This window comes from Microtus pennsylvanicus, chromosome 3 (assembly GCF_037038515.1).
Source record: "Microtus pennsylvanicus isolate mMicPen1 chromosome 3, mMicPen1.hap1, whole genome shotgun sequence".
NCBI classification, from domain to species: domain Eukaryota; kingdom Metazoa; phylum Chordata; class Mammalia; order Rodentia; family Cricetidae; genus Microtus; species Microtus pennsylvanicus.
Genome location: NC_134581.1, coordinates 85,492,240 through 85,509,071, shown reverse-complemented (window position 1 = coordinate 85,509,071; position 16,832 = coordinate 85,492,240). Strand labels below are relative to the sequence as shown.

Below are 16,832 nucleotides of genomic sequence, written 5' to 3'. Positions count from 1 at the left end.
AGGTGTGAGCCAGAGAGATGACAAAGCAGGAGGGAGCGTGTGGCTAACTCTGACTTTGGACTAGGACAGAAGAGATCCTTCCCACCCAGCTGAGGAGGAGACAGGGAGTCCTCCGTGTCCATCATCAGATTGTGAGTTTGTTTTTTAAAAAATATGTGTTTGTGTGTGTATATATATATGTATTAAAAATTCCCAGAAAATCAAATTCATATTCGCACAAGAATAACAAAAGGCATCCCAAAGTGAAAGTGTGCTCATTACCTGAGGTCACAGGAATTATTCACACCCCTGCTCCTCTCCATTAACAAGGATTGTAAAGAGTTGGTTTCATTTAGGGGACAGCAAGATCGTTCGGTGGGTAAAGGTGTATGCTGCCAAGTCTATCAGTTTAATTCCTGGCACTCACATGGTAAAAGGGGAGAACCACTTTACACACACATACAGAGAGAGAGAGAGAGAGAGAGAGAGAGAGAGAGAGAGAGAGAGAGAGAGAGAGAGAGAGAGACTGCGTAAGTAAAATTATTTAAAAATTTGAAGTTGATTGTATTAATCTCTGAGAGAGGAGGAACTGAGGACATGCACTAGAATGGCTTACTTGCAGCCGGGAACAGCTCAAGAGGCCACTAAGTGCCATATTTGAGCTGTCGTTCTCAGTGTAAGGTTTGTGCACAGGGACAAAAGCACTTAGACTTAACGGCAGCCTGTCCCGGCCACCCAGTATTCCAAGGTGCTAGGCTTACGCTCCTATCAGTGGGACAGAATCAAGCTGTCCTTCATGGAACTCATGCAGACACTCTAAACTGAACCAGTCCTTCTGAACCCTTGAGCATTGCACTCAGAGACCCTGGGATCCAACGCAGGACCGAGGGTAGGACGTGGTTCCTGATGCAGGACCGAGGGTAGGACGTGGTTTCCCAGCCCTGCCTTTGCAGCACCACTTGACATTTCATGGATAAAACGTTTGCACACATTTTCAAAGGTGTGTGGAAAACTGTTAACTTTGTCCAATGCCTTCTGTGTTTAGTTTGCGGAAAACAGGGCACGTTCAGAAAAAGACAGTAGCTGGGCAAGATTCTGATAATTTTAAGAATAAAAAGAGTGCCTACCCTGAGACAAATGTTGTTTATATATGGATGCACCCCAACTGTGGTCCCCCAACTGTTGGAAGCTGTTAGACACAGGCTCCTTGACACCATGCGAATCCACCATCTCAGCCTCTCTAAACTCGAGTCCAGGAAACTATAATTCTTACACACATAAAAGTTTTAGAACTATTCCAACTGGCAAGGTCTACAGCACTATAAAATGATTATTTAAATATCCTTGTTTAAAAGAAATAGTATTTAGGACACAGATCTTCCCCCCAAACAGACCAAGAGTCCCTGGGGGTTTGTTTTGACTTCCTCGTACCTCGGGTTTTATTATTTATTGGGCTTGTAAAAGTAGGAATGTGGGTAAGTTAGCGAATGCAGCATCTAGGTTGAGAAGAAGGGGGCTGAAGGGGGATGATTATCTAGTGGTCCAAATTCTGCATCTCACAGGTGATCAATCTGAGCTTGAGGAAGGGCAGGCAGGTCCAAAGGCACACAGCTAAGAAGTGGCAAAGCAGGGTCCTCAGGACAAGGATAAGATACAGCTTCATGTGTCCATCCTGTGACCTTCACAAAGAGTGAAAAACACTAAGAGTCATGGGGCAGGCTAATCTGTGGCCCAGTCTCAACCTGAGCCCAGTGGTACCCATGGCCAAGGTCTACTTCCCCACCTGGGGTACAAACACAGCCCTCTGCCTGCTCTTCAGTCCACTTTCCTATTGCTCACCACCCTTCCCTGTTTGAAGTCACCAAAATCCCAGTTGCAGCCAGAGGAACCCAGCCTGAGTCCCATGACCAAAGAGCAGCAGGTCTGGACACCATCCAGGGTCCTGCTTCATGGCAAGAATGTCGCCTTTCTACACCTCCCACTTCCCCTACAGACCTGTATCACTCTGCCCATCCTCATCCTCTGAGGGTGACTTCAGACAAGGATGGATGAACTCCTTCATGGGCATAGAGGATCCCCATTTGCTACAGCACTTATCAGCATCTTCTTGGCACCCAGGCCTTGGCTGGATGGATGGAGGAGGCCCCGTCCTGCTGCTAATGAGCACAGGGCAGGCTCTGGCTGGAGCTGCAATGCTGATAATCAGCAGGCACAGGATTTATTGCGACTTTGGACTCACCCTGCCTTGGTCAGCCCGATTGTTCTTCATTAGAGACCCATCGTGTCCCGGACAACCTTGGTAGATTGTGTCCTGAGGACAGAGGTGTGAGGTGGTCAGAGTCACAAGCTGTGTGTGCTGTCCTAGCTCCTGCAATGAATTAGGAAATGGAAGAAGAATAAAAACTCCTGGGAAGAGCAGCGGGCAGGTACTCCCATACACACCCAAACAAAATCCTCATGTTCTTTCTAGAACATTCACGACACTGGCAAGTTTCTCCTCACCTGTGCAACAGAACCAAGCTTCCAGTGTTTGCAAATGATGATTTTGGAGGTGAAAGTGCCTTCAAATCTCTATCCCAGCAAAGGTCAAAGAGAAAGGGACAACTAAGTTCTCCCAGCTTCTTTCTCCCAAGAAAGATGGGTTAGGATGACCTCTGGCTAGCAGAACGCAAAACCTGTATGAACCTTGACCAGAGTTAAATACCTGATTCCAGACAGCTGGTTCCTGCAGGCCCTGATTAAATAAACCTTGGCCTATTTAGATAGTCACATCAATATATATGGCGTCTCGTGTTTAGAGATGAATTCTCAGGTTCACACCAAGTACTATATAAGACATGAAAGTAGAAAGAACTCTTTAGGGGAGGGGAGACTAATAGAAGTGGAGAAGAAGAGACTGTAGTGGAGGCATGGATATGATGATGGGTGTGTGTGTGTGTGTGTGTGTGTGTGTGTGTGTGTGTGTGAGAGAGAGAGAGAGAGAGAGAGAGAGAGAGAGAGAGAGAGAGAGAATAAAACCCATTGTTTTGTATGCTCACTAAAAATAAATTTTAAAGGAAAAGCAGCAAGGAGGTTTTGGAAGATAGTTTTCCGTGCAGTGTGAACTCTGAGTCCAATCTGCAGCATCTATGTAGAAAGCCAGAACTAGTGGTGTGTGCTTACAATCCTAGCACTAGGGAGGTAGAGAAAGGAGGATCCCTGGGGCTCAATGGCTAGCCAGCCTAGCCACCTTGGCAAACCCCAGGCCCTAATGAGTGCTGTCTCAAAAATAAGGTAAAGAGCAGTCAAGAAAGACATCTGAGGTCCCCCTTTGTCCCCCATGTGCCTACACACACACACACACACACAAACACAGACACACGCATGCACACAAACACAAGCACACAGGCGTTCATACATTTAAGCACATGTACACACCTGGGCCAGAATAAGTGCCCAGTATACATGAGTTATTTATGCCTTCTTCTCACTTGCAGACCCATTGACCCAACTATGCCTAACACACCTTCCTTGAGTGATTCAGAGTTCTCCCAATCAACATGCTTGCCACAGAACTGTCTCGTCTCAGACCAGATTCACTTCTGAAGACAGCAAAGAGACTCCACCATCACCGACAGTATCCTCCATCACCCACCTCCCAAACGCTATCAGTCCTACCTCCAAGAAGATGCTAAACGCATTTTCTTCATCCTACCAATACAGCTTTAGCTGAGCCCTTCTGACAGCACAATTTTAATGATCAGTCCTCCTGTCTGTGGATGATCCTTCTCCATCCATCCTCCCCACCATTATCCTGTGATCTTCCTAAAACGGAGGTCCGAGTAAATGGGTCCCAGATCATCGATGGCTTCTCATTAAGTGCAAGCATCTCAGTACAAATTTGAGGACCCGTGCAGACAGCTCCCCTCAACCCTTCCCCTCCCCCATTTCCCATTCTTACCCCCAACACTCTCCCTGTGTCTCTCTCTATGTGTACCTCTCTCTGTCTTTCTCTCTCTCTCTCTCTCTCTCTCTCTCTCTCTCTCTCTCTCTCTCTCTCTGTGTGTGTGTGTGTGTGTGTGTGTGTGTGTGTGTCTGTGTGTGTCTTTCTCCGACTCCCTCTCTTTTGGGTTAGTGTCCCCTCCTGACTATTTTCTTCCATACATACTCCATACACCAGTTCAAAATGAGAGTGATAGCCATCGCTAAAGAAGGCATGAAGGGTTCTGTGTACTTTAGACCCAATGTCTGGTTCTGTTATCTCAGATAACTCCACAAGCTTCCAACACACAGACACTAGAGCTAGAAAAACTAAGCAACTGTCCCAGAGCAATGTCCCAGCTCTGAGAAGATAACAGAGCATAGCCTGGGATAGTGTGGTTCTAGAGCTGTCCCTCCCTGGCTACATCCTCACCTCCAAACTCTGCATAGATGATCAACATTCCTGGAGACAGCCCCTCCCTATCCTCATCTGGCTTGCCCTGCAGACCACTTCAGAATCCAGCTCCCTGTGCTTTCTTCTTTATTCCTTGCTTTGGGCACAAATTTGGTGTTGCTTTTTATTCCAGCTCCAGGCACACACCTTTGCTTTCTCCAGGCTATAAGCCCATGGCCAGGGAAAACACAGTCCTTTGCCCCACACACAGCTGAGGTGGTTCCTGTCCCTACCTCGGGCCCTGAGGTTGCTACAGTCACTGCCACCCCACCCACTTCAGTCCTCCATAAAAATCAGATTTGTTATTTGTCGATCAGTGAAGTGGCACCAGCACCAGTGCTGACAGGTCAAGGGCGGGAAACAAATCTGTGCCACGCACCGGGTCCCTTCCCTGTGTCCCCAAGTACTGTTCTGGTGTCATTAGGAGCCACTGGCTCCCGCTCTTCTCCTTCTCCCTTGCTTGCCTCTCCTGACAAGGACAGCTTTCTTTAATCTCCTAAGAGGCAATTTGCTCTGTGCTCTGAGCTGAGAGAAAACTGGTAGTAAAATATCCCCGGAATGAGTATTCTTAAGCTTCCTCCAATTGGTCACTGATAGAGCAGATGGCCACACTGGAGCCCTTCCTGTGCTGCTGGCAAGGTGCTTTGGGAGCCTCCAAGGCTGGCTGGGAAGGGATGCTCTGAAGCAGTCAGGAGGGCTCAGCTTTGGTCTCTACCTGCTGATTTAACAGAGTCCCACATCAGAGTTGCGGGAGTTCCATTCTCAGATCGTGGCAGGAGCTGCTTAGGGTCCAGTTTGTATAGTCCTGGACTCACAGAGATGTGTGGACAGTGGTGACAGGAGCCCTTTGTGGAACACCGCATACAGGATGACTTGTGAACAAGACCTGCATCCTTATAACGCTTTCATTGCTGTCATCCCCTCTGGGGACATCAGGAAACTGAGGTTCAGAGAAGGTAAGGAGCTTGTCCCAGTTATACAGGTAGTGACAGAGTAGAGTTTCTTCTAGGACCAGATTGTAGCTACATCCTTTCTACTGTGCAGGACTTGGGCTCAGGAAGGTGACAATATTCAGGCGCTCTGGGAGGTATCTGAGGAGCCTCACCCTTCCTGTCCCAAAACGAGTTTATCCTTAGCATCCTTCTGTCACCACACACTCCAGGAAGCTTCTCTGTACTCCAACTGCCATCTGAAAGCAGGCCTTTCTCTTTTATATATTAGCAGTAGTTGTATGTGTGTGAGTGCGTGCACGTGTGTGTATGTGTGTTTGTGTAATAGCAATACACACGAGGACGTTGGAGGACAACTTTGTGGAGTCAGCTCTTCCCACCTTTATATAGGGTCCTTGCAACAAGTTCAGGTCATTAGGTTTTCACAGTCAGCACCTTTACGCACTGAGCCAGCTCACCAGCCTCCTAGAAGCAGGGATTTCTTAAGCTCCACATAAACTTTATATGACCAGTCTAAGATGGTTGCATGACCCTTTATATCCTAAGGTGACCGTCCAGGAGCTCTCAGTACATCCCACCAGCAGTCTTGAGTTTTGAGACAGGAATAGGCTGGATTTTATTGATTTCCACCACCCACAGGCATGATGCTGGCCATGCATACGTGTCTACAGTACAGATCACAGGCTCTCACAGCAAGAGAAAGCATTCCAGGGCCTCTGATTTTAAGCAATGGCTACATTCTCTCAGTCCTCTACCTGACAAAGGCAGGCCAAACTGTCCAGGCCAAGCATGAAAGGAAGAAACTGAGAATACAGCCCTGAACCTCCAAGCTGGGCTCCAAGCATGAGGGGGTTGCAGTAGGAGTCAGGTGTGCAGACTGCATCTCTGACCAGGCTCAAGGCAGAGAGCACTCCAGGGCTCAGTCTCCTCTGTGGTGAAGCTGCCAATCCCAAGCCCAGTGTCCTGGTCCATGCTCCTTTTTCTACCACCAGGAAAGCACAAATCAAAGACCTTTCCTATGAGTGACAATGGAGTTAAGACACTGAAGGACCGGAATGCGTCCCCAGAAGACTTGGGACTGGCATCTGTGTGTGGCAGAGCTACATAACAACCATGCTGTCTCTCCAAATGCAGCATGGGCCTGGAGACACTGGCCATCTTTCTCTCTGCTCCTCACCCAGAGAAGTCACAGCACCAGAGACTCTAAGCCCTAGAGCCTTGGCCTTAGAGGATATTCAGCCTCGTCCCTTACAGACCTCCCAGGTGGCCCTCAGAGTAGAATGGGACCTGGGCCTGTAGAGAGGGAAAGAAGACCCAGGGAAGTTGCATGACACCAAAGGAAGGGGAAAGACATTCTATACAAAGCCCAAAGTGGAACAGGGGTAATGACACACGACTGCTATTCCAGCACAGAGGAGACAGACACAGGAAGATTGCAAGTTCAGGAGTCTTACGGACTACATAACAAGACCCTGTCTCAAGAGGAAGGGAAACTTAAGGTGGTTAATTAAAAAGATAATGGAAAAGTTCTGCAGAAGAAGTGAAGCCTGGAAGCCAGTTCTTTGTTCCCAAGCATGCCACATGTACGTGCACCTCGGGAGGGGGTGACATGGAGTCAGGGGAAGCCCAAGGAATCTCTACATTCCAAAGGCCCTTGGGCGATCTGAATGGTGGTGTGAGCACTAAATGGAGAATTGGACTAGGGTCAGGTGTTCTGCTCCTTAGCCACAGTGGAGCAGTACTGAAAGAACGATGTTGCACAGACTCTCAAGACCGAGTTTTGCCTGGGGTAACAGTATAAAGTTGTAAACTTGGGCAAACTCCTTCATCTGTGTGAGCCTCTGAGTGTTCAGCAGCTTTCTGACATGTGGAAAATGCCTAAGACAATCAATTTATGAAAACAAAAGAGCTGTTATGGCTCATGGTTCTCCAGGGCTTGGTCCAAGCGGTTTGATTGCCTCTAGGTAATTGGTAGAACAAAACTATTCACTTCAAGCTGAGAAACAAGGGAGAGAGAAAAGTAGGGTCCCACAATTCCTCCCATGAGCACACCCCCAGGCTGAGGGGATGCCTCAGAGGGAAAACACTTGCCACTTAAGCATGAAGACTTGAGTTTGAATCCCCAAATTCCTATGAAGACAGGATCTATAGGACACATCTACATCAATCCTATGGCAAGATGAGAGGAGACAGAAAAATGCTTGGAAGAGAGACGGGGCAATAGCGTAAGCACAAGCAAGTGCATGCAAACTCACAATGAGTAAGCAAAATTGGCCAAGACAACCTGTCAGTGAGCCAAAGGCATGGTAACTAATGATGCATGCTTCTAGCTAATCACAACCCGCCAGCAGTGACCATCAGTTTCCAGAGGACCAACCGGAAACGTTCCTGCGGCAGTTTAATTTCCCTAACCCCATAAACATCCCCAAACTGTTATCAATAGAAAGTTTCTGTATTAGAATCTCCCAGGGTCTGTGCCATTGACTTTGCATCTTCTCACCCCCTGACTCCGGGAAACAGGGACTGCACACAGGCAGCAGCAACAAGCCAGCAAAAACTACAACTGGCACCCAACATGGGGCTCAAAACCATGACTCTGAGATTAAGAGTTTCATGCTCTACTCTAGGATTCCAACTTTCAGTGACTTTTCTAATCTACCAAGTTTAAGAGCCATCATTAAAAGCATCTCCACTTTCAAAGAAAAAGTATATTTATTTATTTTTAATATCTTTTATTTATTCTTTGACAATTTCATATATGTATACAAATGTATCTTGATCCTATCTACCCCCCAACTTGCCCCTCTGGCTCTCCCCATTCTGTGTGCTGGAATGTTGACTGATTTCATGGCTTGCTCTGCAGTCTTGTGCAACCATAGCCGCAATGAGCTCATGAGTGCAATGGCCATCCAGGTCCAGAAGACAGCATGCCACAGCACACCTCCCCACCTTCCAGCTCTAACATTCTTTCTGCTCCCTGGGCCTTGAAGAGTGGGGGTGGAAGATGATATAGCTATATCTCATTTACAGATGAACACTCAGCAGTTGCTTATTCCCAACACTCTGACTGGTTATGAATCTATATTAGCTGCTGACTGCTACACGCACACACACACACACACACACACACACACAAAAGCTTCTCCAACAAACAGTGAAAGCTAGGCTATAATATGTGGGTACAGCCATAAAGATTTAGAAGACAGTCTGACAACTTGCCCATTTAAATAGTTTCTTTTGGGGAGTGGGCCTTAAATCCAATCAGAAGGCAGTTGGTTGCCCCTATAACCGTCATGCCACTATTACTCCAGTGGGCACATTTTACCTGGTAAGTTAGTATGTATCATTCAGAGTACATCGCTGGATAATTCCATTAGTGCCTTTTCTCCTGCAGCCTGAATAGCACCTTCTAGCATTCCCAAATGGAGCCAGTGGAAACAAAGTTCTCAGTTCAGCTCCGGCTTGATCTCTAGAACCTAAGTCTGTGTGTCATCATAGTGTCTATTTTTACTATCTAGTTACAGTGAGCAGCTAAGAGCAACAGCAAGAGCCTATGCTGTTTGCAAGGCCTTGTATCCCACACCTGGCACTAAGAGTCAGAGTAATTTTAGTGGCTTGAACATAATGCAAAAATATTAAAATTGAGCCAAAAAGAAAGACTCTTGTTTGGGGGTATTCAGTCTCCACCCCTCTCCCCAAAATAATTTCCAAATCACATCTTTTGGATGATTTGAGACTTGTGTGCCCTCTCCCCCTAGAAACATGCTTTTCACAGAAAATCCTAGGGGGTCCCAACATAAACAGTGGGTGACTAATGCTCCATTTACCACCATCGGAACTGCACCTAAGCAGTTCTCTGACCTCTCCTGCCTTGCCCTCCAGGCGTGATTGGGCAGATCCTGTATATGCTCCGTCTCCTGGTTCTGAGAAGCCCTCCAGTGTGGCCTTGCGATTAACCCTGGTTAGCTCCCCAGTGTTGCCACTGACCTCTTCTCCCAGTGTCCCCTACCATCCAAATGGCCTGACTTCCATGATGATCATCTAGGACTCACTCTTGCCCTGAGGGACGGATGCCCCAAGCATCTTCAACAATCTCCTGTTCCTTCTACCAAACATAAAAAGGATGGGGTGTGATGGATAGACAGCCACATCCTGGGGAAGTTCCTAATAAGGGACATTTGGAAGCTTGGACCCCCTTACTTTAGGGCTTTCTCCTTGAGCCCCTTGCTGACAACCTGGTAATTCTCTCTGATCACACAATCTTTGGCTGCTACTGCCTGCAGCTGCCTTGACACTGTCCTTGCAAAAAAACATTCCAGGATAAAAGATTGGAGCAGGAAGAGAAGCCTAGGAAAGATGCCCTGCCCCCTTCCTCCTCCTCTTCTTTATATCCCCACTTATCCTCACCTCTTCCTACTTCTGTTCCTCCCATCTACTCTCCATCCTCCTTTTCCTCCTCCCTTCTTCCCTCTCCTCCTCTCTTATTCCTCTCCTTCTCTGCTCTCCATTCCCTTCTCTTCCCCACCCTCCATCCTTCCTCCTGTCCTCTTCCTCTCTCCTCCCTTCTCCTCTTCTCTCTTTCCTCTTCTTTCTTCCTCCTCCTCTGTTCTCCCTCCTTTTCCCATCTCCAGTCTCTTTTTCTCCCTCTTTTTCTGCCTCTTCTTTCTCCTCTCTTTTTCTGTCTCTTCTCTCCCTCCCTCTCCCACTCTCCTTCTTCCCTCTCTGGACCCCCACTTTATGGCTGCTCCCTTCGGTCCTCTTTCTCTTCTGTCTCATCTTTCTCTCTTGTTTTGGTGCAGAAACAGCCTAATTACAATGGAAAACTTAAGAGACAGAGTAGGGGGGGAAAAAACACTACCCAGAGCTGATTAAAATATCCTATGTAATCTAATTTGTAAAGTTTAAATTAGAAGAAAAAGTGTTACTCCCGCAATTCCAGACCAATTTGATTTTTAATAAGACTCCTCAGAGAGGTTGCCAAGATCCCATAAGGTTGTCAACTCTAGAAGTTCCTGCTGCCCCTACTGTCTGCTGATTGGGGCCCCATGCCCTCCCCTGCACCTCAGCTCTCCATGTGCCCATAGTTTAGCCCTGTATGGGGCAGCAATTCAAGTCTAGGTCATCTGTGGTGATATGGAAAGGAGGCAGCAGCAGGCTCCCAGCCTCTTTTCCCACCATTCAGTATCTCTCTCTTTGGGAATGGGGTGGGAAAAACTGAGGGCTCAGAACTCAAGTGGGTGTCATCCCAGCCCCAGCTCTGCCACTCATTATCTGTGTCATCCTGCGTAGACTGCTGTGCCTCTCCGGTCCTGGTTTCTTTGGTATAAAATAGTGATTTTTTTTCTGCCCTGAAACATTAGATTCTCTCTAGGAGAAGGGAGTGCAGTAATCCCAGGACGTCAGTATCAGTTTCCCACGGTCCACTCTGTTGTGGCCTCCCAGGAATACAGCTCATGTTATCATCTCCCTTCTTTAGTGACTGTCCCCAGACTGAGGCTTAGGGAGCTGCACGGAGCCTAGCTCAGCAAATAGGAACAACCCTCAGAGCCAGAATGAGACAGGTTCACAGCCTCCAACCTGCCTCAGATAGCCATTGATAAATGCCTCAGTTCCCAGTCTTGCAGAGCTGTCTGCAGGGGGGCACTGTGAGCATAGGACACCCAGGCCGTACACCCAGCATTGCAAGTACAGAGTCAGCTTAGCGCTACTCTCCTTTGTCCCCTACTTATGCCAGCCTCCCGATCTCCACATAGAGATGGTGCCTGCTGTGGTTAGGTTGTTAGCAGAACGAAAGAATTGATGAGCTCATGTTTAAAATCTCAGCACAGGGCCTAGTATCTCATGTGTGCAGCAAACTGTTTGTTTAATAAAATATGAACCAATAGCTTCAATGGTTGTGGCATCTTTCTTTGAGGTGTGGATGAGAGGCATAGACTCCCAAGTGATTTCCAAGGGAGAGATTGTAAGAGCTAACTGCAGAAAAAGATAGAATAAGAAAGATGTGGGTAAACACGGCTACCAGGTCCTGCCAAGGCCCTACCAGCCACTCAGATTGTCTGGATTGCCAGGTTGAACTAGAACCATCATCACTCCTGAGTTAGGTGAGAATCCCACAAAAAGAGGTATGTGTCCCGTGGTGGCTGAGGTTCATCTCCAAAGTCAACATCAGGGTTAGATAAGGGAGGGGCTGGAGTCTGGAGTCCAGAGACAGCCCCTGAAAGATGAGAATGAGGCTGGTACCTTCAGGACAGCCTGACTCTGCTTAGAGGGTGTGAAAAGAGTCATCCAGACACTGCTGCCGACGCTGACTGACCACTGTGCTTCTCCCTCCCCAGGCCAAGTCTACTCCTTCAGCCAACAGCCCCAGGACCAAGTGGTGGTGTCAGGACAGCCAGTGACGCTGCTGTGTGCCATCCCAGAATATGATGGCTTTGTCCTGTGGATTAAGGACGGCTTGGCTCTTGGTGTAGGAAGAGATCTCTCAAGTGAGTACTTCCAGACTCCCCCACCCATACACAACGGCCCAGCGCCTACACTGCCTCACCCCATCTTCACCACTATGGAACTCCCGTATTCCATCTCCAATGTCATTAATGGTTCGAATTCCCAGCCAGCTCTTCAACTTTCCAGACAGGTGAGGTCTGGACAGAGATCCCTAGGAGTCTAAGGGGCTCTGGCCATGAGTACTGATCCTCACTCTTCTGGGCAGTTCTAAACCTAGCACAACATCCGTTCCAACATCAACGTGATTCCCGTGAAATCTGATTTCCAAACATCAAGTGATCCTGTTTGTTGGCCCAATATAAATCCTCATTTATCAAGACATGGTCTAGCTTCCCACCCAAGGAGACAGCCAATGAACTGAAAACTCACAAGAAAGCCTGTTTCTCCTAAGATTCATCTCATGATGGGGAAAAAAAGACAGGAAGGGTTTACACTAACTGCCAGCCTTGCTCCGTCACCCAGGCAAGCTGCACGATGGGGGCCTCCTCCAGCTGCTGCTGACTGGCATGTCAGCTCTGCTGTTGGTGCCAGGCCATGTCATTTGGTAACTCTTTTGCATGGCTACCTCAGAAGCTCATCCAAACACCTTGACAACCCCCACTTTCCCCAGGGCATAGAGACTGCAGCCATCCTCATGTCTCTTGCCTGTTCCGTCATTATTCTGTCCTGGGATGGGGAAGAAACGGGCTGACTGCTGGGCTGAAGCGCATGACGTGCAGAAGGGCAGATCTGGGTGTCACTCCCCGGCCATCTGGGAATGGCTGGGGATGGAGGATGTATGAGAAATAGGCATTTGAATGGTAAGTAGCTTCGCCTCGTTCATGCTGTACAGCTGCAGAAAAATAAAAATCAAAGTGCACTCAGAAACACTGGGAAATTAATATTTTAAAATGTGAATTATGTCTTGCCAAACATGTATATTGAAACATTATAGCAATGGTCAATAGTAGTCGCGGGGCCTGATGCTGCAGCCCAGCTGAGCATAGATAAAATAACGGAGAATATCTCCAAAATATACTGTGCTGCCATAAAGTTTAAGTGTTATGGGAACCGGCCGACTTCAGAGATGCTCAGCTCTGGTACCCTAGAGATATGGGGGAATGCTATGACCTTCCCAAATGAGAATTGCTTATGCCCTGGGCAGCTCTGAGCCTGGACCAACACCATGACTGATGAGGGGGACAGTCTGGGCTTCCTGGTTAATGATATCATCGGCCTTTGGCCAGGGGCAGTGTCTTATCAGGTCAGTGGCCAAATGAAGGTCACTAGGGACAGATTATAAAGTGATTATCAAGGCATAGATAATTGCATCTCTGATCTGAAGCTCCACACCTCGCTCTCTAGGATCCAGGATCTGGGCCTCTGGGTGCTAAGGACAAGTCTGGGCTGGCTGCCTCTCCAGCCTGACCCAGTCACTAAGGAAGACAGGCCCTGGACTCTCTCCTGCAGAGACCATAAGCTCAGGCTCCTGAGAAATATCTGCCCTGTATTTAATCATCTATCCGCAAATGTTATCCTGACAATAATGATAGGTTCTCACGGGCTCCATAAACACTGCTTGCTGGCCTGGTCAGTAGGGACAGAACAGAATACAGCTGAATTCAGCAAGATCCGCTGAGTGCATAAGGCAGGGAAATGGAGGGCCAGTCAGGACTTCCTGCTGCTGTAGCTCCGTCCTCCTCTGTTCCATGTCATCTTCCTAAGTGCACTAGACATGAGTCTCTCGCTGACACCGCAGTGTCTTTCTGGCCTCTAAGAATGAGACGCTAGAAAGAGAATATTTGTCAACACGTTCTCAGGAGCAGACAGAACATTTTTCTCCTGGGAAGATCGGTACTTCTCAGATGCCTTATGAATCCATGATTGTCCACAGGGAGAAAAAGATTCCACCCTGCCCCACTTTATTTGAAAAGTAAACAGTAACGGTTGAGGCAAAAAAATGATTTAATTATGTTACTGATCTCAGTCCATGAAACCCTGTCTGTTCCCTTCCAAGATGAACGCTCCCAACTCTAACTCCCTGACACTGGTACTTTTTCCACAGTGAGTGAGGGTGTGTGTATGTGTGTGTGTGTGTGTGTGTGTGAGAGAGAGAGAGAGAGAGAGAGAGAGAGAGAGAGAGAGAGAGAGAGGCATATGTATGCATGTGTGTGCAGGTGAGTGTGCCCATGCACATTGTCTTGTGGTTTCTTTTGCTAAGAAGAGACACCATGTCCATGGTAACTCTTATAAAAGAAAGTATTTAATTGGGGCTGACTTACAGTTCAGAGGCTAATCCATTATTATCATGGTGGGAAGCAGAGTGGAACACAGACAGACACGGGGCTGGAAAAGTAGCTCAGAGTTCTACATCCAGATCTTCAGTCGGCAGGAAGAAAGGGTAACACTGGCCCTGACTTGAGCATTTGAAACCTCAAAGCCTAGTGACACATTTCTTCAAAAAAAAAAAAAGCCACACCCACTCCAACAAGGCCACACCTCCTGAAAGTGCCACTCCCTAGGAGCCTATGGGGGTCATTTTCATTTAAACCACCACATGTGTGTGTATATAGAAGTCAGAGATCAATAATGGGTGTCTTCTTCAGTCAGTCTCTACCTAGTTTTTGAGACAGGTTCTATCACTGAGCCTGGGGCTCACCAGTGGGCGGGGCTGGCTGGACAGTAAGGCCCTGGGATCTGTTGCTCTCTGCCCCTTTCCTCTAATCCAGTCATGCCCAGTTTCTGGGCTGCTGAGGAGCTGAACTCAGATCCTCACTCTTGCATGGCAAGACTTTACTCCCTGAGCCCAGCAGGCTCCTCAACTTGTATTCAAATTAGCGGGTATAGAAGATAGGAGTGGACGTTGGTAGCTGACCCCTGTAAATTTGGGGAGGTTCGTATAGACTTGACATCAGTTCAAACCAGCCTTAGCTACAGAGTGGGCTCCTATGTCGAATACTTAGTATGCAGGAGGCACTTTACATAGACTATCCCGTTTTAATCTTCACCCATGAGAGACCAGCATTGTGCTCAACTTAGCAGCAAGGAAGCTGAGACACAGAGCTGAAGAGCCAGGGGGAGAGAGCGAGGAAGAGATAAACTGGAGTTTGAACCTATACAACGTGACTAGAAGCTAGACACTCTGAACCTTTGATCCCGTGGAAAAGGCTAGAAAATTCCTCAGAAGCTCTGCTCCTGTGTGTGTTTTCCAAAGATGCTGCCAATCCTTGAGATAGCATCACGGCTCTCGCTGTCTAATTAGGCAAATACAAACAAACCCATCACCGATGTTTTCCACAGCTAGCGAGAGTGCAATCCTGCTGCTGATGGCTTGCCAGACAACAGCAGCAACATCAACAAAAAAGACACTTCTTCCATCCAACATGCCTGCAGGGGACAGACCTAATTGCAGAACAGCAGGGGGTGGAGGGGAGGCTGGAGGGCAGGGTGGCCAGCAGCACAGAGGCCAGCAGCAGTCGGAAAGCCAGCTTCACCTGCCTGGGCTTACTGCCTTTGCCCATCAGAAGGCAGGAAAGTGAGTGAGAGGTGAACAGTGCCCTCCTTTGGTGCAGCTGACCCTGGGCAGCATTTCTGGCCAGCCCTGATCAGCTGCAGAGATCAGGGTCCTCCCATGTCATGATGAGGATGGTCTCAGTTGTACAAGAGCTCACAGAACCTGTTGGTTGGTATTTGGGGAGACCGTGGCTACCCACCCCCCCCACTGTCCAGGAATAGGCACCCCAGAGAGCCCTGCCCAATCTCTCAACCATCCTTAGGTTATCCCGAGTGGTCTCTAAGGAGAGATGGGCAGAGTCAATAGAATCCCATGGAGCAAAGGATGTGAGAAAAGCAGAAGTCAGGTGAGGGGGTAGAGGGATAACAGCCGACAGGATAAGAGGCTTCTAGCCCAAGACCCCAGAGAGGGCAAGCCCCAGTCTATGGCTGTGGCTGTAGCCAATGTTTGTATTCAGTCAGCCGGCTGGCCGCAACAACTGCTGAATGATTCAGCATCTTCAAACTTTTATTTAATCTATTATTCATCACCAGTGTGTCTATACTGAGGCCCCAAATTCCTAAGTGTCCTGAGTGCTTCCTAAGTGCTTAATCAGGCCCTGGGGCTTGGGGATGGGAGGTAGGAATGCCCAGAAATGGACAGCCATGCTTCAAGGTGCACAGTGCGTTACGACTGAAGGATGAGGCTGCACAGCCATTTCCTCTGCTTCCTGGGGACCAAACTTCTCTCCTGGATCCTTTCCAAGTAAATCTCTCCCTTTTTTTTTCATTCCCTTTCTCTCTTGCTTGGTGCACTTGGTGAATTTCAGAATCAGTCTTTCTCTCCCTCTCCTCCCTTCCCCTCCCCTTCTGCCCCCCTTCTCCCCTTCCCCCTTAGTATCCCCTTTAGCAAACTCCACTGAATACAGACAGCACTTCCCAAAGCATTACCCCATATCCAGGTCTGCCTATCCAACATGCCCTATACTTTTGCATCTAACACTGGCTTCTCCCGTTTTCCTTAGAGTTTAGAACTAGCATCACATCCACAGACACACACACACACACACACACACACACACACGCACGCACACCACCATCCTGGGAAACTACTGCTTTTGTGCTCCTTGACACACACTGAGATCAAAGGCCTGATCGCGTGCCAGAGGGCTCCCACGGCTGTGCCTCTGCCACCCGTGCCCACCCCACCACCCGAGCTCCCCCTGAGCTAGGGAGGGAAGCGCGACTGCTCTCTTTTCCCTCTGGAAGCCCAGTCATTTCAGCCCATGAGATAAATCAGCAATACACAGATGAACAAGGGGAAACACGGGATTCATCCATGAAGTAAGAGGCTCGATAAGAGGTGGGGGAGGGGGCTCTGATAGAACACTGAGCTATACAAGCAGAGAGCCAATGAAATGGCTCGGCTCTGCCTGATGACCTGAGTTCAATCCTTGGGACCAACATGATAGAGAGAAAGAACCGACTGCCGCAAGTTGTCCTCTGACCTCTGT

General features: G+C 48.3%; 1 protein-coding gene across 6 annotated transcripts in view; it reads left to right on the top strand.

Annotated features, from left to right (window-relative positions):
* The window catches only part of Kirrel3 (kirre like nephrin family adhesion molecule 3), a 550,850-nt gene that overhangs the window by 444,498 nt on the left and 89,520 nt on the right, over positions 1-16,832 (top strand). For all 6 annotated transcript variants that reach the window (XM_075966411.1, XM_075966409.1, XM_075966408.1 and 3 more), the window contains exon 4: positions 11,679-11,828. In XM_075966411.1, the coding sequence (XP_075822526.1) occupies positions 11,679-11,828 (150 nt within the window). The remainder of the gene's footprint in view (positions 1-11,678; positions 11,829-16,832) is intronic.